We start from the raw sequence: 25944 nt of genomic DNA on the forward strand, positions 1-25944 counted from the left end.
CTTATTCTGTCTATGAATGCAATGTTCACTTATGTTGTTCTAATGAATACAGCTGTTATGTTGTTCTAATGAATACAGCGTGCCATTTTCTTTTCAAATAAAGAAACTAAATTTCCTATATTTAAGTTTCCTATTCTGTGTTTGTAAATTGTGTTGCAAAATAAATGCAAATGCTTTCATTTTTCAGCCCTGTTAGTCCATGGTTCATACTATTTGCTCCAAGGTTTAAATCAGGAGGAAATCAAGGAATGTATCATTTCACTGACACAAACTCCTCCAATTTCAGATTTATCATCAATTCAGATATCTTAAGTTGAGTATAGACTAGCATTGGAAGTGTTGAATACCTGATTTATACCCTGAGCAAACAGTTCCTTGTGATGTATGCATTATTTCAATCACTATCTAGCCATATCCACACTAAATTATTTTCCCCGCATGAGACCTCTGCCCTCTCCCCAACGAAGCAGTGCTGCCATGGCTGGCTAGCCCCATGCCTCGGGACGAAGAGCCACGGTGCTCCGCTTTAGTTTCATTTCTATCGCCCGCACCAGCCCGACTTTGGACGCTCGTAACTCGCACAGGGGAGGTGCCAGCCAGCGACCTCTGCCCTGTCCCCAACGAACCAGTGCTGCCAGGGCTGGCTAGCCCCGCGCCTCGGGACGCAACTGGGCGTGTTGGTTGTCAATTTACTCCTGGCGGGCCTCATGTCTGTCGGCAAATACTGAGTGCTTTATATGACACGCCCTTGCGGTTCTCGTTTGACTCGCCAGGTGGCTGCCAAGCAGGTAGGGTCGGGCGCGAGAAATAGTTTGTTTATCATGGTCATAAACAGTTGAAGGGTCGCAGTGTTTTTACAGGGCCGGTCAGGTAACCGGAAACACATATTTTGTTTGGCCTTAGCTTGATAATGGAAACCTTAATTAGGAGGTAATTAAAGACACTCTTGGCCTTAACCCTCTGGGGTCTGAGGATATTTTCTGGCACTGGATTTTGGCATACTCTGATTTTGTCGTCAATTTCAAACAAATAGAAGCAGTATTTTCCAAGTCATACGACTGTGTTCAGCACAAATTCAGCTACAATAATATCTATGTAATGTGTATATAGGTCATGATTGCACTTTAAAAAACAAAAAACAAATGAAATTGTAAAAAGCAGTTTTAGAACCATGATGGAATGTGTGAAAAAAACAAAACATTTTTTCATCAGAAAAAAAACCCATTCTGACAAACTGCTTTGATCACTTGATATGATTCTGTTCAGTCTTAGGAATGTATCAAGCACAAAACCTTAAATCTGCTCCACTGATTTGGACAATTAACTGGCCATCAAAATACATATATCCTATTGTTTTGGGATAAAGGATTGGGAGGGGTATTCAATGAGAAGAGTAAAAAATTCCATTCCATTCAATGAGAAGAGTGAATACCGCTCCCACTACCAACTCTTAATCCCATCAGATCAAGTGATCAAAACAGTTCGTAACAATGGGTAAGGTAATGTTTTTCCACACATTCCAACACAGTTCTAAAAACTGCTTTTTACAACATCTTCATTTATCTGGTATTTGACTATTCAGCGTGTCTTGAAATTAACTCTTGTACTATTTTACTCTGTTCAGAGCCACAAGCAACTCTAGGGGTGTTCACACAGCACATATTTGCATCGATGCTGCACCGATGTATTTTGTTGCGATATATCTTACACCGGTGTAAATTTTGTGGAGCGTTCACATGTCACAAACCTGCTTACTAGAGAGACGCGTGTTAGCACCGGTGCAGCCCCACTTGCGGTCATATGGCAGTTTTTGCGACCGTGCTATATGATAGTAATAATGTGGAAATTAAATATGCGCATGCGTGAAAATGTACTTCCTTTTCCCGGTTGTCATGGCATCACCAAGCGCCGGGAAAACAACGTGGATGAAGACACCAGTGTTGCCAGATACTGCTGACATTTTCCAGCCCAAAATATGTTCAAATCTGCCAAAATGCACTTAAAACCGCCCAATCCGGCAACACTGGAAGACACGCAGTTCTGTTGTTGTTGATATTTGCCATTTTGGAAGCGCAAAATACCAGGATGCAAATTATGCAATGCCCGTATGTAATCAACTCTCCTCACGCGTAGCGAGTCTACCCCTGTAGCGTTCATGCGTCCCATTTTATATCGGTGCTGCCCCGCAAACTAGCATTTACTCCGGAGTAAATTTCTTAAACCACCTCCCGAGCAGGGTTAAATTTGCACCCATTTAAGCAGGTTTCAGGGACTACACCGGTATAACTTTGTACCATGTGAACGCTCTACCGGGGCAACCACGGTGCTACACCGGAGTAAAAGTTGCCGTGTGAACACCCCTCATGTTACTCTAATTTTGCTCCCACTTCAACTCCAAATTTTACTCTCAATTCAAAGTAGAGCAAAATTAACTTTTTTTGAGGAAAATACTTTTAACACTGGAAAAATTGCTCAGTCATTTTTCCTTTGTATGCACTACAGTGCACGCATATCAACCGATATGCTCATAAATATTTACACTTACTCAAGTTGATCTTCAGTTGGATTGTGTCGAAGTAAAAAATGACACTGCTCGACATCAGTGTTGCAGTTCTCAAGATTGAATTGAATCGCTGTCCTGAGGCTACGTTTACATTACGTCGAATCAGCGGATCATCAGATTAACGTTCTTAAAACGATTCGCGTTTACACTAAAACCGTTAGCCGTGCACACAGCAACACCAATACGCGGATACGCTCGGCTCCGCAGGCATCCTGCGCTCCAAATCACTCCGCCCTGAACAGCGAGTGCCCTCTGGAGGGTGCGCACTCCGGCCCTGCGCAGCTCACAGAGCGCGCGAGTGAAGTGAACAAGCCACGATTCGGGACTGAGCCGCTGTGTGTGAGATCCCAGCGCATATCACTTATTACTTGCAAGTGGAAGGATGGCAAGCCTAAAGACAATCATAACTACACAATGGGCAGTATTTGCATCAGTATTTGCAGTATTTTCATACTTTTATACTCTTTAATGAAAGGTGATACAAGGCGGAAGTCTGCGCCGTTTTTCAGCAGTCGCGTCACATGACCAACGCCAGCGAATCAGGAAGGTGGATGTCACAGTGACGTTGTCCAATGAGACGCCAGCTAGAGCTCAGCACAGCGTATTCGCGTATTCTCAATGTTTACACAGCACCGGAGCTGATACGATCTAGATTGAATACGTGGACGCTGGCGGATTCCCGTTTCCCCGCTTTTTCAGGGGGGTTAATGTAAACGGACAGTGCATCCGCGAAGAAAACGAGACAGATACGGTCTAGTGTAAACGTAGCCTGAATCATCCAAAGGGCATAAAATCTGCATGCCATCTCGCAACAAGTTTTACAAACTATGGCTGACAGATCTTATCCTGTTTACAGTGGCCATTCCCACCATGAAAGAGAAACCAATCGAAACCGAAAGAGTGAAAGTGATTATCATGCCGTTACCATGTGAATAGTCTTATGAACGCACAAGTGGATGCTCAGTGCTCCAATTCTGGTGTGCCTGAGTAAGGGGACAAGTTTTAGGTCTCATCCAATTTAGGTAATTTAAAAGATATAATATTTGGCAGTGGGCACATAGGAAAGTATAAAGTTTGTCAATATATTTATCATGCTTGTATGATTAAAAACTTGAAGATCTTTATCTAAATACATGACCTATTCATTCTAAACCTGCCAAGCTTCGTCAGCGAAGCTCTCAACCCCAGAGGGTTAAGAGGCTTTCAGCAAACCCACCCCTTATTATTATTAATTTGTAGATGTACATGGTGACTTCTCTATGCAGACTAACGTAAAGTTTGGTGTTCCACAAGGATATATTTTAGGCCCACTGTTACCTCTGGGTAATATTATTCATAAGCATGGTATTAGCTTACACTTATTTGACTACACACAGTTGTATATTTCTGCAAAGCCAGATGAGAGACACCAACCTAATAAAATTGAAGAATGTGTAAAGGACTTTAGAGACACTAGATGCTTATTAACTTCCTTATACTTAATTCTGACAAGACAGACATACTTGTACTAGGACCTCATGCAGCTAGAAGTAAGCTTTCTAATTACATCATAATTCTGGATGACCTTTCTATTTCATCATGTAAAAGGCCTTGGTGTGATTATTGACTCCAGTCTTTCGTTTGAAGCTCATATAGATATTACTAGGATAGCCTTCTTTCAATCTTAGAAAGTTTGCTAGGAAATATGTCACTACATGATGCAGAAAAATTAGTTCATACTTGACTTTTGTTGCCTCTAGGTTAGATTATTGTAATGCCCTACTGTCTGGATGTCCTAGTAGGTGCATAAACCAGTTCCCATTATTTCAGAAGCAGCAGCAAGAATCTTTACTAGAACCAGAAGATATGACCACATCACCTCAATTTTTCTGCACTGCTTTGGCTCCCATTCAAATTTTGCATTGAATATAAAAAATACTACTACTGACCTATAAAGCAATGAATGGTCTTGCACCACAGTTCTTGAGCAAACTTCTGTTTTTTTTATGGCCTGGCACACCTACTTAGATCAAAACAGTGCAGGTTATTTGTTGATACCTCAAGTAGTGAAGGCTACAGCAAGGGGAAAAGCCTTTCTTACAAAGCCCCACAGTTATGGAACAGCCTTCCATTTAGCGCTCGGGACTCAGATACAGTCTCGGTTTTAAAATCTAGAATGGAAACATTTGTTTAAATCGGGGCTCACCAAACTTTTTTCTCTGGGGGCCACATTGTCGTTCCTGACTGTGATGGGGGGGCCAGGGCCGGGTCAGCTATATAACATAGAATTGTATGACCCAGACAAATATGACCACCAGTAGGCCTCATTGTCTAGTAGAGATTACTAGCCTGGCACAGCCATCCCCACTACTATTATCCACACTACTATATCAACACTTGATTCCTGGCACATATTTGTTTATCTTTACTAGTGGTTTGCAAAAGTAGTAATCGAGTCCTCACACTTTGTTTTAATTTGAAATACCACAGATATTCCATTTATTTATTTTTTAATAAAAATAACATCAAAGCTGTCAAGGTAAGAAACATCTGTCTAGTTGAGGTGACTGACACTGGCAAAGGGGAGTGGAAAATTATAAATTGTAGGTAGGCCTGTTGATATTATTAATAATATTAATAATAATTGTGTGCAGCACTTAATAAAGGCCAAATAAATAGGCCTATAAAATAAATACATTTTAAAAAAAACAGTGAAATTCTAATAATATGAGCAATAGATCAATAGATCACAGCAGTTGTGCTGTGTCCCTCACGTCATTGCTCTCATCCATGGCCAAAGCAAAAAACTCGAATTCTGACGCTCTCTCATTCAGCTGGTCATACACATTGTCCCCCAAATCTTCGGTTTGCCTGGTCATAGTAGGTGCGGAGAGACTCACCGCATTGAGCACATCCTTCTTGTCGGGACACACCTCCTCGGCCACAGCAAGCATGCATACTTTAACAAAGTCCCCATCAGTAAACAGCTTTCCATGGGTAGCTAGTAGGTGAGCTACCTTATAGCTAGCTCGGACAGCAGCCTGGTTGATCTGGGTTTGGCGAAGGAATACATTCTGTTGTGCAGCCAGTCTGCATTTCATCCTCCGAATCCTGTCTTCTCTTGTTTGCCCTCGCAAACTAGCATACTCTTTGTGGCGGGTTTCGTAGTGATGATGAAGATTATATTCTTTGAAAACCAACACACTTTCTTGACATACAAGACAAACTGCACGGTCCTTACACTGAACGAAAAAAATAATCAGTGGTCCACTGTTCTTTAAAAACTCTGCACTCTCTGTCAACTTTTCACTTACTGCTAGCCATTTTGCTGTCCTGAACACTGACAGTTCTCGGCGCGTGCGCTGCCTGTCACTGCTTGATCGCGAGCATATGACGAAAATTCAGAAAATATGAATAGTTCATTTTATAACTAAATATCAATTTTAATTGATAAAATCAACAAAATACAAGATGCAGACGTTATTATTTGCCAAAAAGCAATTCAAAAAAAATAGGCCATGACCACTTTTGGGGATTGCCTCATAGGGTTGGTTCAAGTGGTGGGGGGCAGAGGGGCTGGGGGGCTGGTGTTTTATCAGGTCAAGGAGCAGATCTGGAGAGTTCCCCAGCATAGAGTGTTCTGGTAAACTGGGATGTTTGGATGCTGTCCAACAAATCCCCCATCCCCCACGAGTTCACTCAGGCTTGTTGAAAAACCATAAAACTAATAGTTTCCTTTATTTCTTTCTGTCAAAGTCACAGTCCATGAATGAGTCCATTTTCAACTAGCATTTAGCAACACAGCACAAAAATGGAGCACACCTTTATTGCAATTAAACTTGAAAAATGGCAGCGTGCATTTAGATTAACAAAAACAATATTTGCTTTTATTTTGGTGGTTCCACAGAAATAAAGTGGTGCTGTGCCACTAAACTTGCCATTCTGAAAGAAAATAGAAGTGATCCACAATGGCAGCTGGGTGTGACCTTGAAAATCCATCAGTTATCCACAGCCACTTATCCTGTGCAGGGTCGCAGGCAAGCTGGAGCCTATCCCAGCTGACTATGGGCGAGAAGCGGGGTACACCCTGGACAAGTCCCCAAATCATCGCAGGACTGACGCACAGAGACAAACATCCTACGCGTGGGCACTGTGTGAGACGGCTGCTTCTCCAGTAGCTCTGTGGTTTTTAGCTCTTTAAACCTTTAAACCTCTTTTTTTCCACCTTTTTTTTTTTTTTTACTTTTTTGCTCTTCTTATGAAGACATAGTATGTTTAACTATATAACATGGATATATTTAACTTTAACACGCAACCAGGAGCCAATTTTCTCACTTATTCGAGAGAGGAGCTGCTGGCCCTGAAAACAATGGGACGAGCCAGGATACGACACCCCATCCCAGCGGAGTTGAGGAGGAAACCCAGGGGCTGCAAAGCTGGAGCCAAGCTAAAGGCTAGCGGACAACCGGCAGCGCTACAAACCATCCATTCCCTCCATTATCATGGGGAATGTGAACTTGCTGCCGAATAAAGTCGACGAGCTTTCCGCTCTGAACAACCAGCGGATTTACCGGGAGAGCAGCTTGTGTATCTTTACGGAGACATGGCTAACACACCTCGTACCGGATGCCAACGTGGACCTGCAGGGATTCACTGCTGTGAGAGCGGACAGAGACACTAACACATACGGGAAAAGCAAAGGTGGGGGACTCATCATTTATGTCAACAATCACTGGTGTAACCCGGGACATATCTCCGTAAAGACAGTTTTATGTTGCCTGGACTTGGAGCTGCTCGCCATTAGCCTGCGGCCATATTATCTGCTGAGGGAGTTCAGTCACATGATTACCATCTGTGTTTACATCCCTCCGAGGGCAGACGCTGCATGTGAGAGGATTCACTCTGTGACAGCATTCACTCTGTGACAGCAAGGCTGCAGACACAGCACCCTGAGGCATTCATCATCATTTCTGGGGACTTTAATCATGCTACTTTGGACTCTACTTTGGCTGCTTTTTACCAGGCTGTGGATTGTCCAACAAGGAACAACAGGACAATTGACTTGCTGTATGCTAATGTGAGGGATGCATACAGAGTCACACCCATCCCCCCACTAGGGAAGTCTAACCACAATCTGGTTCTTCTACAGCCGAAGTACACCCCCCTGGTTCAAAGGCAGCCTGCAACAACTAGCTACATCAGGAGGTGGTCCCCTGAAATGGAAGATGCCCTCAGAGACAGCTATGACATCATGGACTGGGATGTGCTGCTTAGCCCACACTGTGAGGACATAGAGGGGCTGACACACTGTCTGACAGATTACCTCAACTTCTGTGCAGACGTGGTCTCCCCCGCTAAGACTGTACGGCAAGGGTGCCCAACCAGTCGATCGCAGGCGGAGCTTTAGTCGATCTCGAGAAATGTTTTGTAACCATGTAGGTCTATTTAATAGGCTATGAAAAAAAAACCTGTTCAAAAAGCACAGTAATTAAGTCATCGTTCATGAAAAACCAATATGTATTTTCATAACGATAATAATAATAATAATAATACACGCGACCTTTTCTGGTGCATGCTGGGTATGGTTTGGCAAGGTTGCTAGGTTGTTGTAACTAAGGACTCTAAAGCGCGAAAAAGAGTTAATGGCGGAGGTCAAAAAAGCCAAAAATTATCACTTTCATTCCGAATGGGAAGAGGATTACTTTTTTGTTTATTCAAATTCAGACCAGTGTGTCTGATCTGTAACGCGACCGTGGCCATCCCAAAGAAGGGCAATTTGGAGCGACATTTTAACACCATTCACAAGAGGTATGCTACTGACTTCCCGGCGAAATCAGCTCTGCGAACCCAAAAGGTGAACGAACTCAGGAGACAGCTAGCTGCGAAGCAGGCAGTGTTCACTAGACCTGTCAATAAAAGTAAAGCTGCAACGATAGTGTCTTACCGTGTTAGTCACATTCTCGCAAAACGTCAGAAATGTTTTAAAGACGGTGAAATGGTGAAAGAAGCACTTGTGGAGGCCGCAGATGCACTTTTTGCTGACTTCAAAAATAAGAACGAGATCATGTCGGCTATTCATGACCTGCAGCTATCCAGAAACACTGTTACAAGGCGGTGCGAGACAATGTCAGAGTATGTTGAACAGCAGCTAAGAAATGACATCGACACGCATCTTTGTTTTTCTTTACAATTTGACGAATCTACCGATGCTGTGGACGCAGCTCAGTTATGTGTTTTTATTCAAATGGTTTTTGATGACATGAGTGCAAAGGAAGAGCTGCTAACCATTTTGCCTCTGAAAGGGCACACGAGAGGGTTGGATATTTTTGACACTTTTATGGAGTTCGTCACTAAGACCCATTTGCCCCTCTTCAAACTTGTTTCAATCACAACGGATGGGGCTCCATCAATGGTTGGACATACCGCTGGATTCGTTGCTTTGTGCAAACAGTCCAAATCTTTCCCGGATTTTTTTGAACTACCACTGAATCATTCACTAACAAGGGCTGTGCGGGAAGATTTTAAACATGAAAGACATCATGGATGTAGCTACGAAAATCGTGTGCTCTGTTCGTGCCAGGAGTTTACAGAGGCGGCTATTCCGTGCCCAGCTGGAGGAGACAGGCGCAGACCACACCGATCTGCTGCTGCACACCGACGTCAGGTGGCTGAGCAGAGGAAAATTCCTTGAAAGATTTTTGGAGCTTTTGCCTGAAATTAAAGAATCCCTGAAGCACACAATAACCCATGCTGCTGATTATACTCAACTAGAGGACGGGCAGTGGCTCATTGATTTGGCTTTTCTCACCGATGTCACCAATAAGATCAATGACTTGAATCTCGAGTTGCAGGGGAAAGGAAAGCACATCGTCAGCATGATCAGTTCAGTGAACACATTTAAAGCCAAGTTGCACCTGCTGTTAAGCAGGCTGCAACGGTGTGATTTGAGGAACTTTCCGCACATGGAGGCAGAGCTCCGCCGTCAGGGCAAAGACGGTGTGGAACTTGCTCGTTATGAGCACCAAATCCAAATCATTCTGTCGGAGTTTGAGCGCCGGTTTACCAACTTTGCGTCCATTGAGCCTGTAGCCAGCTTTCTGTGCTTCCCTTTTGGTGACAATGTTGATCGCATTACGTCCAACCTAGCCTCACTCTTCAACCTGGATGCCAGTGCTGTTGAGAATGAAATTCTCACACTGCAAAATGACATTGAAATCAAATCCAGAGCAACACTTGGCATGAGTGGCGAATTCTGGAACCTGCTGCTGGAAGAGAAGTATCCAAGCCTCAGACAATGTGCACTGAATATGACTGCCCTTTTTGGATCCACATAGGAGTCTGCCTTTTCACACATGAAAATAATCAAGTCCAAGTACAGAACCACACTGACTGATGACCACCTTGCGGCCTGCTTAAGGCTGGCACTCAGCTCCTACTGTCCGGATTATGAGAAGCTAGCTGCCTCCGCCCAGTGCCAGGAGTCTCACTAAGGTAGAGAACTGATTTTTTTTTTTTTTATCTTGAATTAGACATATTTAAAATTTTAGTTTGCTTTTCTTTGTCATGTGCATAATTAAGGTATCTAGGTGCACAACAATTATTAGCTGTCACCACCTGTCGTCTTTTGTTTACCTGAATGTCTCCTCCTAGTTCAGTTTCCTGTGTGTTCTGTGTCAGATTGCCATGTCCTTCTCCTTGTGTGATACTTAGAAGAGTATGTTCTGATTTTATCTGTTTTTCAGTTGAATTCATGTTTGCCTGCCCAGTGAAGTTTGGAATATTGGACTTCCCTTCTCCTTGAAAACTTTTCTTTTTGGGATTTTAATTGTCTTTTACTGCGGACTTACCTATTTTTTGGATTTTTAGACTGCCCTGCCTTTTCTGCAGTTTCTGGACTCATCTTTTTTGATGTTTTGAAGATAATGCATTTGTGAAAGTTATTGTGTGTGTGTGTGTGTGTGTGTGTGTGTGTGTGTGTGTGTGTGTGTGTGTGTGTGTGTGTGTTACTATGTGGAATTACTGCTTTTGAATTTTTGGCCCAGCCTTTTCTGGAGTTTCTGGACTGCTCTTTTTGTTAGACTTTTGGAGTATGTGTTTGTGTGTGTGTGTGTGTGTGTGTGTGGTTGAGAGAATGCGTTTGTGAGAGAGAGAGAGAGAGAGAGAGAGAGAGTGTGTGTGTGTGTGTGTGTGTGTGTCTTGTGAAGTTCTATTTTGGACAACCTATTATTGAAACTTTGAGTGTTTCCTCATTTGTTGGATTTACTGTTTATTCTCCAGTACAAAAAAAATAAAAAACCCTCAATTAAGCTTGATCTGCTATTGGGGTTCCTTGTTTATTGGCCGCCCCTTCTGTTTTGACTTGGTAGATCTCGGCACACCATCAACTTCAAAAGTAGATCTTGGTTGAAAAAAGGTTGGGCACCCCTGCTGTATGGTGTTACCCTAATAACAAGCCATGGGTAACACAGGAAGTCAAAGCTGTCCTCAACAGGAAGAAGGCCGCCTTCAGGAGCAGGGATAGGGAGGCGATGAAAGCAGCACGAGGGAAGCTAAGGACAGCTACAGGAGAAAGATGGAGCAGAAGCTGAAGGAGAACAGCATGAGGGAGGTCTGGGAAGGTGTGAAAACTATCACAGGCCACAATACAAAGACCAGAGTCGTTGAGGGGACAGTGGAGAGGGCAAACGAGTTGAATGACTTCTTCAATCGGTTCAACCAGCCCACGTCCCCCCCGCCCTCTCCCTCACTGCAGCCATCTCTCCTTCTTCCCTCAACACACCTCCCCCCAGTCATCACAGCAGCCCCCTCCTCCCCCTAGACTCTTCTACGCATTACTGCAGACCAGGTCAGAGGTCAACTGAGGAAGCTTCACCTCAGGAAAGCAAGCAGGCCCGGACAAGGTGTGCCCACGACTACTGAAAACCTGCTCTGCTGAACTGGGTGAACCACTCCAACGCATCTTCAACCTCAGCCTGCAGCTAGGGAGAGTGCCAACCTTCTGGAAGACCTCATGTATCGTTCCAGTTCCCAAAAAGAATCAGCCCAGCGAGCTGAACGACTTCCGACCGGTGGCGCTCACTTTACATCTGAAGACGACGACGGGGCGTCTCTTCCTCAGCCTCCTCAGACCCCAAGTACAACATGCCCAGGACTGTCTGCAGTTTGCGTACCGGGCAGGTGTTTGTGTGGAAGACGCCATCCTCTACCTGCTACACCAAGCCCACTCACATCTGGATTAGGGAAATGGCACAGTGAGGATCCTCTTCTTGGACTTCTTGAGTGCCTTCAACACCATCCAGTCCCTACTGCTTCAGGACAACCTGAACAGGATGCGAGTGGACCCCTGCCTGGTCACCTGGATCTCCAGCTACCTCACTGACAGGCAGCAGTACGTCAGGCTGAAGGACATCACGTCTGACACTGTAATTAGCAGCACTGGAGCACCCCAGGGCATGGTGCTGGCCCCTCTTCTCTTCACCCTGTACACCGCAGACTTCTGCTACAACTCGGAGCGGTGTCACATTCAGAAGTTTGCCGATGACACAGCCATCGTTGGGTGTATCAGTGACGACAGAGAGGAGGAGTATAGGAGCCTGGTGAGGGACTTTGCTGTATGGTGCAACAGGAACCATCTGCAGCTCAACACCTCGAAGACCAAGGAGGTGGTCACTGACTTTGGGAGGTCCAGACCAAGGTCACGACCAGTTCTGATCGAGGGAGTCGAAGTGGAGGCTGTGGATTCCTACAAGTACCTCGGGCTGTGGCTGGACTGGACTTGTAACACCAATCACTTATACAGGAAGGGACAGAGCAGGCTATACTTCCTTAGGAGGCTGCGGTCCTTTAACATCTGCAGGAAACTCCTGTGGATGTTCTATCAGTCTGTGGTCGCCAGTGTCCTGTTTTACACTGTGGTGTGCTGGGGGGCAGCACATCCAAGGAGGACACATCCAGGCTGGACAAACTGATCAGGCGGGCCGGCATGAAGCTGGACTCTCTGGTGACAGTGGCAGAGGTCTATGGACAAACTATTGAACATCATGGACGACGCCAGTTACCCTCTGCACACCGTCATCAGCAACCAGAGGAGCCTGTTCAGTGACCGAATGCTCCTTCCCAAGTGCAGGACGAACAGACTCAAAAACTCCTTTGTCCCTCACGCCATAAGACTGTACAACTCCTCTCTGGGGGGGGGAGTAGGGGTAACAGGAGGACAGAGGACGGGAAGGAGCAGTAGCCTAGCCTAGCCTAACGATAAGCAATACCGGATAATGTGCAATATAAAGTGCAATATCTTTCCTGCTCCCCCCCCACACACACACTTACCCTAACCCCACTTCTCCCCCCTTTCCCCCCATATCTTATTCTTTTATATTTGTATATGTAAATAAATTTATTTTAATTTATCTAGAAGTTTTTCTCTATTTCTTTTCTCTGTTTATCTGTAATGATGCTGCTGGAATCTTAATTTCCCTGAGGGAACCCTCCCAAAGGGATCAATAAAGTTTTATCTAATCTTATCTAATCTAATCCAATCCATTCACACTCACACCTACAGTCAATTTAGAGCCACCAAATTAACCTAACCTGTATGTCTTTGGACTGTGGGGGAACCCGGAGGAAACCTGCACAGACACAGGCAGAATATGCAAACTCCACACAGAAAGGCGGTCGGGGTGTGTGTGTGGGGGGGGGGGGGGGGGGGGGGGGGGGGGCTGGCCACTGGGAGAACATTTGAACCCAGAATCTTCTTGCTGTGAGGCGAACGTGCCAACCACTACACCACCATCAGCCACTAGGCTCGAACCCAGAGCCTTCTTGCTGTGAGGCGACAGTGCTAACCACTACACCACCGTGCCACCGATCTTGAAAATTCAATGTGGCTATCCAGTCAAAATAAACATCAAAAGGGGTTATGCTAAGTTTGGCTCCAGTGTATCATCAAGCCATGATTTCTGACCCACCCAAAAATGCTGAAAACCTGTTTAAGAGTCTGAGTCCACAGTGTGTGTGTGTGTGTGTGTGTGTGTGTGTGTGTGTGTGTGTGTGTGTGTGTGTGTGTGTAAAATAGAGAGAAAAACAGATATCAAGGCAAGCAAAAATGAAAAGACCAGGTTTATGACTGCAGCGAGTACAATCGAGAGAAGAGTTTCAGAAAATATGTCCATTGTATAATCTAGAAAAGGTGCACAGTATTGTACATCTTGTTCAATCAGCATGCTAAAACTACTAATAGTTATTTTAAAAATCCATCACATTACAAATATTAGTTTAAATATGCCCAACTAGTGAGTAATTTTTGTTGCATAACCTCTGGAGTGACTGTTAAAAACATTTGTCTGGTATGCTTGAAACCAGTATAGGCTGGTCTGATTGCTATTTGCTCTTGAAATTGGTAAAGGCAGTCCTGATTGCTACTTGTTTTGGTTAAGTTAAATCCTTGAGATTTATCTTCACTTGCACATTCTCTGCTTAATGAAGATTATGTTGACCAGTAATGTCTTTTTTTTTCCTTTTCATAAGACTACGATGGATGATGGAATGGGACATCAAGTCTGTTTTTTCATGCAGTAGTATAGTGTAAATCCGTGATGTAATGAGTCACCACCCATTTACATTATACACTGATAACCTAGCTTCATCAATTAAATCATCCAATCACGCAGGTACAACACTCTCTTGAATGTGAATATATTTTTGTCCTACAATAAACTGAGAAACATCTCTGAGCAGCTGTGTCTGTGTCAGTGACTGTTTGCTCCCAGATCGATCCATGAGGCAGAATCTCTTAAATCAGCAGAGGTTTACATTCCTAGATCATACTTTGTCAATTCAACCTCCCTCAGTACGGACAGATCAAAACCTAACAGTTTTCTGGGGGCTCATGTCCAGGATCTCCATGTGGAAGGTAAGAGATTTTTTTTTTTTTTTTAAAAAACATTAAAGTTCTTTTCTTCCATCTGGAGATCTGAAATCTGGTTATCCCAATCGCACGCATACGTGCACTGTATAAATAGTCCTATGATGTTTCCTAGGACCGACTGGAAGAGACTGTGTTTTGATCTGGCTGATTTGTCCAGGTGTTTTTGGGGAATAAGGAGGTCGTTGAGTCTTACTCAACCACACATTCTAAAGCTGCCATATACTGTGTGGATATGGTCTTAATGGTGTTTTCAGACACAGGTTGAGAGGTCTACATACTCTAACCTGAAAATTATTTCCCAAGACTATAATTTGTTGAAATTTTACCTTACTCCACCTAGGCAATTCTCCTTGTGTGCGTTTTGTGTACGTCAAAATGGGTGGAAGCAGTCAGTCTAAAGCTGAAGATCGGACTCCAAATCCAATCAAATCAATTCATGTGTGATAAGGGCTTTGGCCATTTTGTGCAACCTCTGGTTGATAATTTGGCCAGATAGATGGAGGCTCAATCACAATGGAAACCTTATCCTAGAGACGGTACTTTTGATGAGAACCATTTGTTAAGTGCTGGTTTAATGGTATATGATAAGCTGGCAGATCCCAGCTGGGATTTTGACTACATGAAGTGTAGTTTGAATGCCTGGCGTTATCAGAAACATAATTGGGACAGTGCCCACACTCATGGAAAAAGGCTGGTAAAATTCATAGAAGAAAAGATGTGAAATTGACCAATTCTGCAATGGTGGCATGCTCATCTGTCCCTGTATCATCTGTAAATGCATGTGGAAAGGCTCCAGCTCCACTGTGTTATGAAGCTATGAACTGTGCTCAGCCTGCTGTGCCTCCACAGACTAACACATATGCAGAAGCAGCAAGTGTGTTCTGAGCAGAATTTCCCCATTGAAAAGAATGCAAATATTGCACCTGTCTGCTCCAGACGAGATGTGATTACTATAGATCCAATACTACTCAGAAACATTGCAAACCAATACAGGTCACATGATACACGACCTAACCCAGCCTTCCATTTTGTGGTTATGGGAGAAGATTACCATATTTCATCTCCCCAACTATCGGACATTCATGCTATTATCCAAGCACTTCCTAGCCCTAAAGACGTACATGCACACTCACATTCATGCTCAACTCACTGGTCCTGATTATCGCTGTATTCTCACATGTTTTGGGGCTGGAGGTCACTGATGCCATGTTGTAGGAGGAGGTGAGAGCTTTAAGCGATTACTATGACCTTGCCTCTCAAACTTACACAGGGGTCCGAGGATGATCGGGAGTATTATTCTGCATGGTCTGATGCAAAAACACATTACAAGTATGTTTGAACATCTCTCTCAAGTGACAGGTGTTAAACAAGACCAGAATGAATTCTGCACTGCCATTTAAACAAACAAACAAATAAACAAACAAACAAACAAACAATGTTTTAAAACTACATGGAATGAGCACGCAGGGCTGCCCTCTGATCCTGCGGATGGTAGGCATTTCACTATGCTTTTCATAACTTTTTTGAATAACCTGCTTCCTGAAAATGCTCATGTTTTGATAATTTCTACTGCAGGTGCTCTAAATGACAGGAGCATTGAGGAAGTGGGTCATAAGACTCGAGACTTGGATCGCGCTGGTACTTTTGACCCTGTGATTAAGCCCAAATCTCCGACAGATGAGCGTAAATCATCGGTCGATGCCACAACGCAGACAGCGTTCCCAGGTGACTGGAAGTTTGACCTTAAGCCTGGCCAATGCCGTTACTGTGGCAGAGCTGGTCACTGGGAATGTGAATGCCAGAAAAAGGCATGTAACAAGAGAAAAGGTAACACTCGTTTTGAAAATTGTAATCTGCCTACTCTCGGTCCACAGACATCAAACTCAGACACATAGGTGCCCCCCCAAGTATCCCACTGCTTGGGAGTTTAGACAGGGCTGCCTGCAGGGTGACACAAACCCCAATATAATGCCCCTGATTCTTGCTACTGATTCCAGTACATTGCCCATAATTGATCTTTGTGTAGATGGCAACACTCATCCCTTTATGGTGGGCACAGATGCCACTAGATAATCTTTTAGTGGGAATCTTACAATGGGCCAGTATCAGGGGCCACTATTAACTCTCGTCACGGATCTTTTGGAAGCATGCTCCCTGCCCAAAACAATTATCCATCATCAAAACCAAAGGTGACTGGTGACTCAACTGAGGCCAGTGGGAACCACTTAATGGACCAAGTTGCTAAGCAGGCAGCCAAAGAGGGCAAACCATGCCCAAGTATTTCTGAATCACCCAATTATTCACCGTTTTCTCATTTTTCTTTGTCTCGTGACAGATGAGACCTAGACTCAGGCTACTGAGGCTGACTTGACCTTCTACAGTCCATCCCTTGCAAAATTAGAATAACTCCCAAATTTGAGATGCAAACTGTCTCCTTTTGAAGTAATTATGGGCCAACTATTCCCAACCCCTTGGACCAAAAATAACCCTGGTGTTCATTTACAGGTGATCTGGATGTGATTGTTGGCAATTACTTAATCTTTGATTGAAAACTTGAGCAGTATATTTGGTGATGTCTCTGTGTCTCTCCCTCTGCCTGCAGAAAAGCCTACTCACACATTTCTTCCAGATTAATGCACAGCCTGAACGAGAACAGCCGTCCTCATTGACTCCCAGCCACAGTGGATACATGCCAGTCATCTGAAAAGGTGTCCTACAGCATCCCTAACTCTAACCTTACCCAAAAAAGACAGGAGAAATACAGCAATCAAGAAGTCCTTAGGGGACCTCTTCTCATACACATATAGTAACTTATGTATTAGCTTTCTCATAACACTTACTTATGGCCTGCATGCTGGCACGACTTGTGAATGCCACTTATATAGCCGTACCATTGCAAGATCCCAAACTTAAAGACAAGGAAAGTCCAGTGTTGCAAGCATGCATCAGATCCTTTCAGAATCGAAGAGGGCATTGATAAAAATATTTGTTTGGCATGCTTGAAACTGGTATAGACTGGTCTGATTTCTACTTGTAAAGTTAAATCTTTGAGATTTATCTTCGCTTACACATTCTGCTCTCTGCTTAATGAAAGTTATGTTGACCAGTCATGTCTTTTTTCTTTTCATAAGACTATGATCCTGACAGGTGATGTAATGGTACACACTTTCATGCAGTAGTGTAGTCTAAGCCAGTGACGTAATGCTTCATCACACATTTACATTATACATATATAACGCATCGTCAAATAAATCATTATCATCCAAACACATGGGTACAACACACTCTTGAATGTGAATATATACTCATGTTTGTATGACAAACTGAGAAACACCTCTGAGCAGCTGTGTCTGTGCCAGTGACTGTTTGCTCTTGGATCCGTGAGCGGCCTCTTAGGCGGCAGAGGTCTACATTCCTAGATCACACTTTGTCAATTCAACCTCCTGTTTGAATTGATCTGTACAGACAGATCGAAACCTAACATTGTACTAATCACTTGCTAATTATTTCCAACTGAAATATTCAGTTAATCTGTGTGAGTAGTAGCTAGTTGCAGTGGCTTGCAGTTAATATGTCCTAATCACCAAGATCCTCCTGAGATCAGGTAGTTGCTAATGTCAAACTTTTCTCACTTTTCTTTTTCCAGCATCTTAGAAATGGTTCCTAACATTTCAGTGACCTAGATAGCCAGAGAGAGAAAATGTTTGACTAGTGCTGAATCAGAAGTTACCGGACTTGATCAAACGGGCATGGTTCTTTTTGATGTCACATTCAAAAGCATGTAGTCTCACAGTAGTTCAGCATGCTGTTCATGCAATACAGACGAGAAATATCCGAATGTCTGAATATGACACCAACTGTACTGCAGTAAAACACATGATGCCAGGCAACCTCAAGGGGTCCCTTTTCACATGAAGCCCTGTGCTACTTCCCGCTGCTACAGCCCTGGTTATGTTTAATAAGAAAATAAACCAACAACAAACTAATTATAGCCATGCTGGAAGGAACTACTTGCATACTTTGGGCATGCGAAAACAAGACAGTGCAAAAATTATTTTTAACAAACTCTCAATCAAGATCAAGAACATATTTAGTACAAATGCCAGTAAGTATGAAACAAGTCCACGTCTATGTGTACACACACCGTCATACATCAAGTATAATTGCAGCCTTATGGTACAGTCACACAAAAGTGGCTAGAGCATTAAATTTTCCTCTGGCTGAGCTGCCACAGACACTGTCAAAGTTCACGGATGCTCTGTGACATAGATGAAATAGGCGGCTACAAGTTCGTTCAGAATGCTTCGTCCTGCAAATTTATTTAAAAGGGCCGCAAAGCAAACACACATCAACCAGTATCTTTGTACTAACTGACCATAAGTAGGGTACAAGTTAACCTCATAAAATCTTTTAAATGTGATGGTAAGAAATCGATGGATGAAGGAAAATGATGATTATGTTTAGTAAGAAAATAAACCAACAACAAACTAATTAAAAGCAGTTTGTATGGTGTGACTTTTGTGTTGATGCCAAGTGAAATTTTAACCAAAATTTAAATGATTGTGTTCTCCTGTATTCTTTAGAGTAGAGCACTTCTAAATTGTGATTGCTTGCTGCTGAACCACATCATAGCTCGTTACCATAAACTTGCCTAGGCTTCAAATTTATTCTGACATCCCTACCGTCCAAGACATGGCATCAACAATCAAGCCGCTGCTTACCACGAAGAGGCACAGGCTTTCATAGAAAATGAATGATTTCTGGTCGTTTTGATGCTCTCGCCATATTTGATGTGAACGTACCATTAGGGTATAATGATAGTTTTAAATTTACGTTACAGGTTGGCATTTTTTTTTAACGTTTATAAAATAATTATGAAATTAAATAATAATTGACTTAAGAAGCCTTAAGTCAATTATTGTTATTTAAATTACATACCATTATGGGGTACACTTGTAAGAAAAGTTTGATTAAGTACTGACACAAATATTATGGTATAAACATAAAGGTCTTAGCATGAAAAGCTGTCTAGGTATTAAACTAGACTTACATTTTGGTATGGTGATACGTAGTACCAGTATCCACTGCTTTGTGGAGGACATCCAAACCTGGACAGGTAATTGCTCTGCTGCAGCAGCACATTTCTGAGGGCTTCCATCTCCTCAATCAACTCATCCAGGTCTCCACTGTTATCTATACATGCATGCAATGGAAGCATTAATAAAGTAAATTCTTTAAATAGGCCAAAGTTTATTTAATAATCCAGAAATTGATGCTGTTACCTTCTAGTGCCTGAGCCAGCTGTTCTTGAAGCCGTTTCATCTGAACCAGTTGCTTTTTCAAAACTTGATTCAGTCTGGCTAACTCCTGGTGTTGAACACTGGAGGGTGGGACATCTGTGTCTGATATCTAATAAGCAAAATACAAATTAGGATACACATTAATAGTGCAGCATTTTTCAATTAATCACTTTCCACCACATCATGTGACAAGTCGTCATCATCATCTAACGGATGCCTAAGAAGCTAGCTAATAAACAGAGCAATGCAGATAAGTAATTTACATATTCCATTCATTCTATTCTTGTCATCTTCAATAGGTGAAGAGGGAAAAAAGGCAGGCATGATGAATACAACTTTTTTTTTTAACTGATAAAACATCATTACATAAATGGCCAGTGAATGAGCTTCTGGCATAAAGGTTCACAAGCCTTTTTTCAGTCATATGTTGATGCATGTGCCTTATCTCTTCAGGTGTAAAATGGGCTTAAAAGGCCACACCTCATTACTGTGTACACATACTTGAAGCAGCAAGGCTGTGATGCTCATGCAGTATATTGACTGCATCTGGCATAAAATGAGCTTTATCTTATTAATACCAGAACACACACTGAAAATGTTGTCCACGGTAACGGACAAGAGACCCCTTGTATGTGACATCATGCATCATGTGATAATTTCTCCTGGGGGAACAACCAGAACTCATTTCTGTTATTTCTTTCCTGTAAGCAAGGCTTAATCTGTCTTAAATATGGTTTGGTTTTGGTTGTTCCAATCGTTCAAATAGAGAAAAAGATAAAGGGCATTACTGTCTTCCTGTAACTTGACTTAGGCATTTCTTTAGAAAGGAAATATATCTGATCCAGGAGTAGGAGACTTTTTTCAAAGCAGTAGGAAGAACCCAGTATGCCTTTTTATCTGTAACTGTCAGTGAATCCCTTTGTTTCACTCCAGCTTCGACAGCCCACAACGACGATGCTATGTGAGAATAGCTCTCTCCAAGGCCTGCCATACAGTCGCAGTGTGTGGCCACGATCTTGCCGGTTTTTTCACTGATAATACACAAAGTTAAAGGTTTTTCTGTCACTCTTTGCGAGTGGTTAACCTGGAATAGAATATAAGTGGTATTCAGTCACATAACTTTTGCTTGCAAGTTTACTTCCGGTGAATGAAGTGGTGGTCAGGCAAACCGATTCGGCCACCCGCATGCAAAGAGCTTGTGAAATGGTCTGTGACTATTTTCGCAGTTTAGATGCCAATGTACAGTCAAGATACCTTCAGAAAAATTATCCATCTGTTGAGTTCACCGACATCTCAAATTACCTGGAGCTGCAGATGTGGTTCTACACGGACAAACAGGTACCTGCAAGAGCATGGAGGCATACAACTTTTTATACATGTCTAGGTTAAACAACTATGGATCAAGACACTACAAGATAAATCCTGTATCGTTTATGCCTGGGTAAGTAGCCATTTTGGGCTTTTTGTACGCATCTTTGCGGTGATTGCTAGGACACTGCAATAATTAGTATCAAGTGTAAACAAACCACAGCCACTTGATTCTCAATCCTCCCTGCTTTTCTCTTCCAGCAAACAATTTTTTAAATTTTTTTATTATTAAAACAGAAAAAAAAAATGCAGAGAGACATTTCAACATCTATGTAGGTAACGCTAGGCCACAAATCTACATTGTCACTCCAATTGTTTCACGGAATTTTGTACAGATCACAACTACTGACTTAGATTATCGAAGTAATCTGGTAGTAAAGCTTTTTTTTAAGCTGTAGTTTTCTTTGAACTACAGATGTCGGACATCTTCAATATTGCTTATCTTCAGTATGTAAACAAAGTTCGCTTGTCCCCCAGGACAAGGGTAGCAACGTTTGCTAACGCAAGTGTGATGTCAGTGCAAGTAGAGCTGTGCAATATATCGTATTTTTATCACGATATCGGTGTCAAACGATATCAAAATTCATAATATCGATATGAAACGATTTTTTGTCATTTGTAAGGTAAAACGAACCCTTCTATCCCCTAAGGCACACCGTAGCCTTGTATACGTCATCCATTCTACTCCCGCGATATCTCCACAACAGTAAGAAATCAGTTCTTCTGTTTTCATACGTGTCGGGTGATTTGATATATTGATTTGTTAATATGTTGTTTGATTTGCTTGCTAATAGTTATAATAATACAATTAACATATATTTACGTCATATTTTTGGATGTGGGACTGGGTAATGTAAAAATGGCATCTACGGAAGAAAACAAGCACAACAATATTAGCACATATCCAGCTTGCTAGCTGTGTTAGATGTGTTAAACCGTGTGGATTTAAGTGGAATAATTGCGAGTCGTCCTGTGGTCAAGGCAGCGTTTTAAGGTAAGGCAATTTGGTTATTAACGTTGCCCGCCGCGGCATGTTTACTTGGGTTCATTTGATTTTGACTCGTGCATCTGCAGCTAGCATCATGCTTTGAAGTAGGTTCTGCTAAGGACGGGTTTATTGCGCGATGTAGACGGACTCAGATGTAATTACATTGTTTTTGAAATTCCGTGCGCTTAAAACGGTGTCCCCCTGCTAATCATGTAGCCCTAATCATGTGTTGCTTTTACTTTTCGAGTGAAATATCTCTGCAAATGGTATTTCAATGCTGACATGCCAAAAAGATAGCGGAGTCCACATTTGGAAGATGAAGGAAGAGAAGCCTGATGCTTGAAAATAGATCGCTTAATCCACAACGCATATCTGTATTTGAGACATAACCTGCAACTAGTGGGGATGTTTTGGAATGACTGTGCATAGGGTGTTTTTGGCCACAGAACACTAACCCACAGTAGTAGGAGGACTACTGGGTTCGTGGATTTTGTCTGTTGACTGAGCGAAGCATGGTGTTTGCCTTGTGCCATTTCACGTAGCATCTAGCCGCAGTGCCACCTACACTTTCAGGGAATGTTTACATGCCGCTGAGCTATTTTCATGTATGTTAATTCTTAAGGACTTGTCTCTATATTGTGCGTGTTCACACACGGACTGGCCATCGGGAGTAGCGGGAGTTTTCCCGGTGGGCCGGTGGTTCAGTGTGGGCCGGCGGAGGAAAAAAAAAAAAAAAAACAGTTGCGCGCTGGCCTTTAATATGATAAGCAATGTTAACAGTTTCACTGTTAACATTGCTTATCATATTAAAGGCCAGCGCGCAACTGTTTTTTTTTTTTTTTTTTCCTCCGCCGGCCCACACTGAACCACCGGCCCACCGGGAAAACTCCCGCTACTCCCGATGGCCAGTCCGTGTGTGTGCGCGTGTTTAATGTTGGTGTCTTAACAACCCACAAGCTTACGTTGTAGTGTGTGTGTGTGTGTGTGTGTGTGTGTGTGTGTGTGTGTGTGTGTGTGTGTGTGTGAGAGAGAGATTTTATCCTTGGCTGGCTACGAGCCAGTGTGGACGTTACGCAGTAATCACTGGTAATACCAGCGCTGGCTCCATCCTCTGTGATCGGAAATGTTGAGTGAGGAGAACGTGAGCCTTGTGCAGGCTATAGGACCTATGCAAAGTACGCGCTTGCACAGTAAATAGTTTAAGTAAAAGGCGTTTCAGGGTACAACGGGAAGGGTTGACAGGTAGCCTATGAGGCCTGTACTATAAAAATGTGGCCTGGTGCCTCGGGTGTTGATGATCGGGGCTTTAAAAAAAGGTGTATAAATATCGTTTTAAAAATCGCGATATCAATATTTACTGAAAAAATCGTGATATTGATTTTTTCCAATATCGAGCAGCCCTAAGTGCAAGGGGTCTATACACTATAGACAGAGATTAGGTTTATAAAAAAATAAAATAAAATAAAAATAATAAAAAAAATTAGGTATGTTTACAGCACAAAATTTAATACCATGTATATTCAAATTTAAGACAAATTTCATACCTTATACATGTAAAACATAATTTCAAACAAATTAAGACTTAAAAGCCTCTGGACACCCTGTATTATACCCACCTACCATGTTGGTCCACCTTGTATAATAGCTCATTTTCTTCAATGATCAGCATGGCTGTTGGCTGAATATTTCTGATAGTGACATTAAGGCATTTAACAACCACAGTAGTGCCAAAAACAAAGCAACATACATAATCATGTCATTGCTCTGTTGAGAATAGTCCACAACTCAAATAAGTAGTAGTCCTTTGTGTACAAGATCAACGATTATGTACACAATTTTTCAGAAGGTATCTTGACCATGCATTGGTCTCTAAACTGCGAAAACAGTCAGAGATCGTTTCACATTGGTTTCCGGTTGAGAGTACGTTGAGCGCATTTTGGTTGCTGCTTCTCACCAGAGCTTTTTATCCCCCCCCCCCACACACACACACTGTTTTTCTTTTTGTGTTTTTTTATAGTTTGATGTTTGTTCTTTGCTTGAATGTTTTGTCTGCCAGCTGTAGTGTAGCTCCGGACTCAGTTTTGGGTGTCGGTTTCCTTCAGGCCTTGGACCACCATGAGTGATGCCTGTAAGCTTGTTGCTCTTTAACATCGGGGTTGTCCAGTGCTCTGTGTGGCGGTGCTTCTGTGCTTGGTGCAGTGTTCCAAGCAATGTTGCCTGGTGGAGTCACGGTGGCTGTGCAGGTGGTTTGGAACATACCAATGCTTTGTGCGGCGGTGCTTCTGTGCACGGTTTATGGATCCATGGCGCGGTGTTCCAAGCAATGTTGCCCGGTAGCGTCGCAGTGGCTATGCAGGCAGTGTAGGACATACCTTTTGGTGGGACTATGGGTAGCTACACCATTGGAATTACATCCTGACCCTCTTTTGGTGGACTTTTTTTTTCTTAAATTGTAAAGCGATCTTGGGCATGAGAAAGGTGCTATACAAGTTTAAATAATTATTAATTATCATCTGTGGTTTTTAGAAGAAACCTTTTATTATTCGTCACATGCACACTTCAAGCACAGTGAAATTCATCCTCTGCATTTAACCCATCTGAAGCAGTGAACACACGCACACACTCAGAGCAGTGGGCAGCCACACCAAAGCGCCCGGGGAGCAGTCAGGGGTCAGGTACCTTGCTCAAGGGCACCTCAGACCAAGGCCGCCCCACCTCAACCTAACTGCATGTCTTTGGATTGTGGGGGAAACCAGAGCACCCGGAGGAAACCCACACAGACACGGGGAGAACATGCAAACTCCACACAGAAAGGCCCTCGCCGGCTGCTGGGTTCGAACCCGGAACCTTCTTGCTGTGAGGTGACCGTGCTAACCACTACACCACCGTGCCACCCCCACGTTCTCTTATAGAAGCTCAACTGCCAAAAAATTGGGATGCTGTCCAAAGACAACGTCTCAAATGTTGAAATTAAGAAATATTATTGTTTTTTTGAAAGATATATGCTCATTTTGAATCTGATGCCAACAACACGTTTCAGAAACCTTGGGACAGGGGCAATGTGCTGCATCACCTTATCTTTTAACAACACTCTGTAAATGTTTGGGAACTAAGTAAACTACTGTAATTTTGAAAGTGAAATGTTGTCCCATTCTTGCCTGACATACAATTTCAGTTGCTCAACAGTTTGGGGTCTCCTTTGTCGTATTTTGCGCTTCATAATGCACCAGATGTTTTCAATGTGAAACAGGTCTGGACTGCAGGCAGGCTAGTTTAGCACCCAGACTCTTACTACAGAGCCAAGCAGTTGTAATATGTACAGAATGTGGTTTGGAATTGTCTTGCTGAATCCATGGCCAAGGCTGAAAAAGCAGTCATCTGAATGGCAGCATGTTGCTCCAAAACATACATACATGTTTGTTTGTTAAAAAGGAAAAAAAAAAGGGGGAGGATTTATATATATGAGAGTGATTCCACGCTTATGGGAACTGAAATGGGGACATGAACTTATTTTTAAAAATTCACCTAAAACCATTTCTTTTTTTTTTTTACCATCAGGTCACAAAACATGTAATCTTTAATGAATGATATGTTAAAAGATAACTTTAATTTTCTGAGATGTAATAAAAACATATTTATATGCCAAAGTCAGAACGTAACAGAAGTGTTGTGGACATATATATTCTCAATTTTAACAATGTAGAATTACTTTTTGAAACATAGGAAGGTGATGTTTTAGCAAATATAATTAATAAACATGTGTAGTAGAATAAACATACACATTCTTTCAATAAGATTAACATGGTATATAGCTAGATTGTAA

At 42.6% G+C, this 25944-nt stretch overlaps 1 protein-coding gene across 8 annotated transcripts in view; it reads right to left on the minus strand.

Annotated features, from left to right (window-relative positions):
• The window catches only part of cntrl (centriolin), a 743138-nt gene that overhangs the window by 580696 nt on the left and 136498 nt on the right, over positions 1–25944 (minus strand). For all 8 annotated transcript variants that reach the window (XR_009651398.1, XM_060906888.1, XM_060906886.1 and 5 more), the window contains 2 exons: positions 19748–19874; positions 19516–19658 (listed from right to left, as the gene is read on the minus strand). Coding sequence is in view for 7 of the 8 variants with exons in the window: in XM_060906888.1 (XP_060762871.1) it covers positions 19516–19658; positions 19748–19874 (270 nt within the window). In the remaining variant the exon portion in view is untranslated. The remainder of the gene's footprint in view (positions 1–19515; positions 19659–19747; positions 19875–25944) is intronic.

This window comes from Neoarius graeffei, chromosome 24 (genome assembly GCF_027579695.1).
Source record: "Neoarius graeffei isolate fNeoGra1 chromosome 24, fNeoGra1.pri, whole genome shotgun sequence".
Lineage (NCBI taxonomy): Eukaryota > Metazoa > Chordata > Actinopteri > Siluriformes > Ariidae > Neoarius > Neoarius graeffei.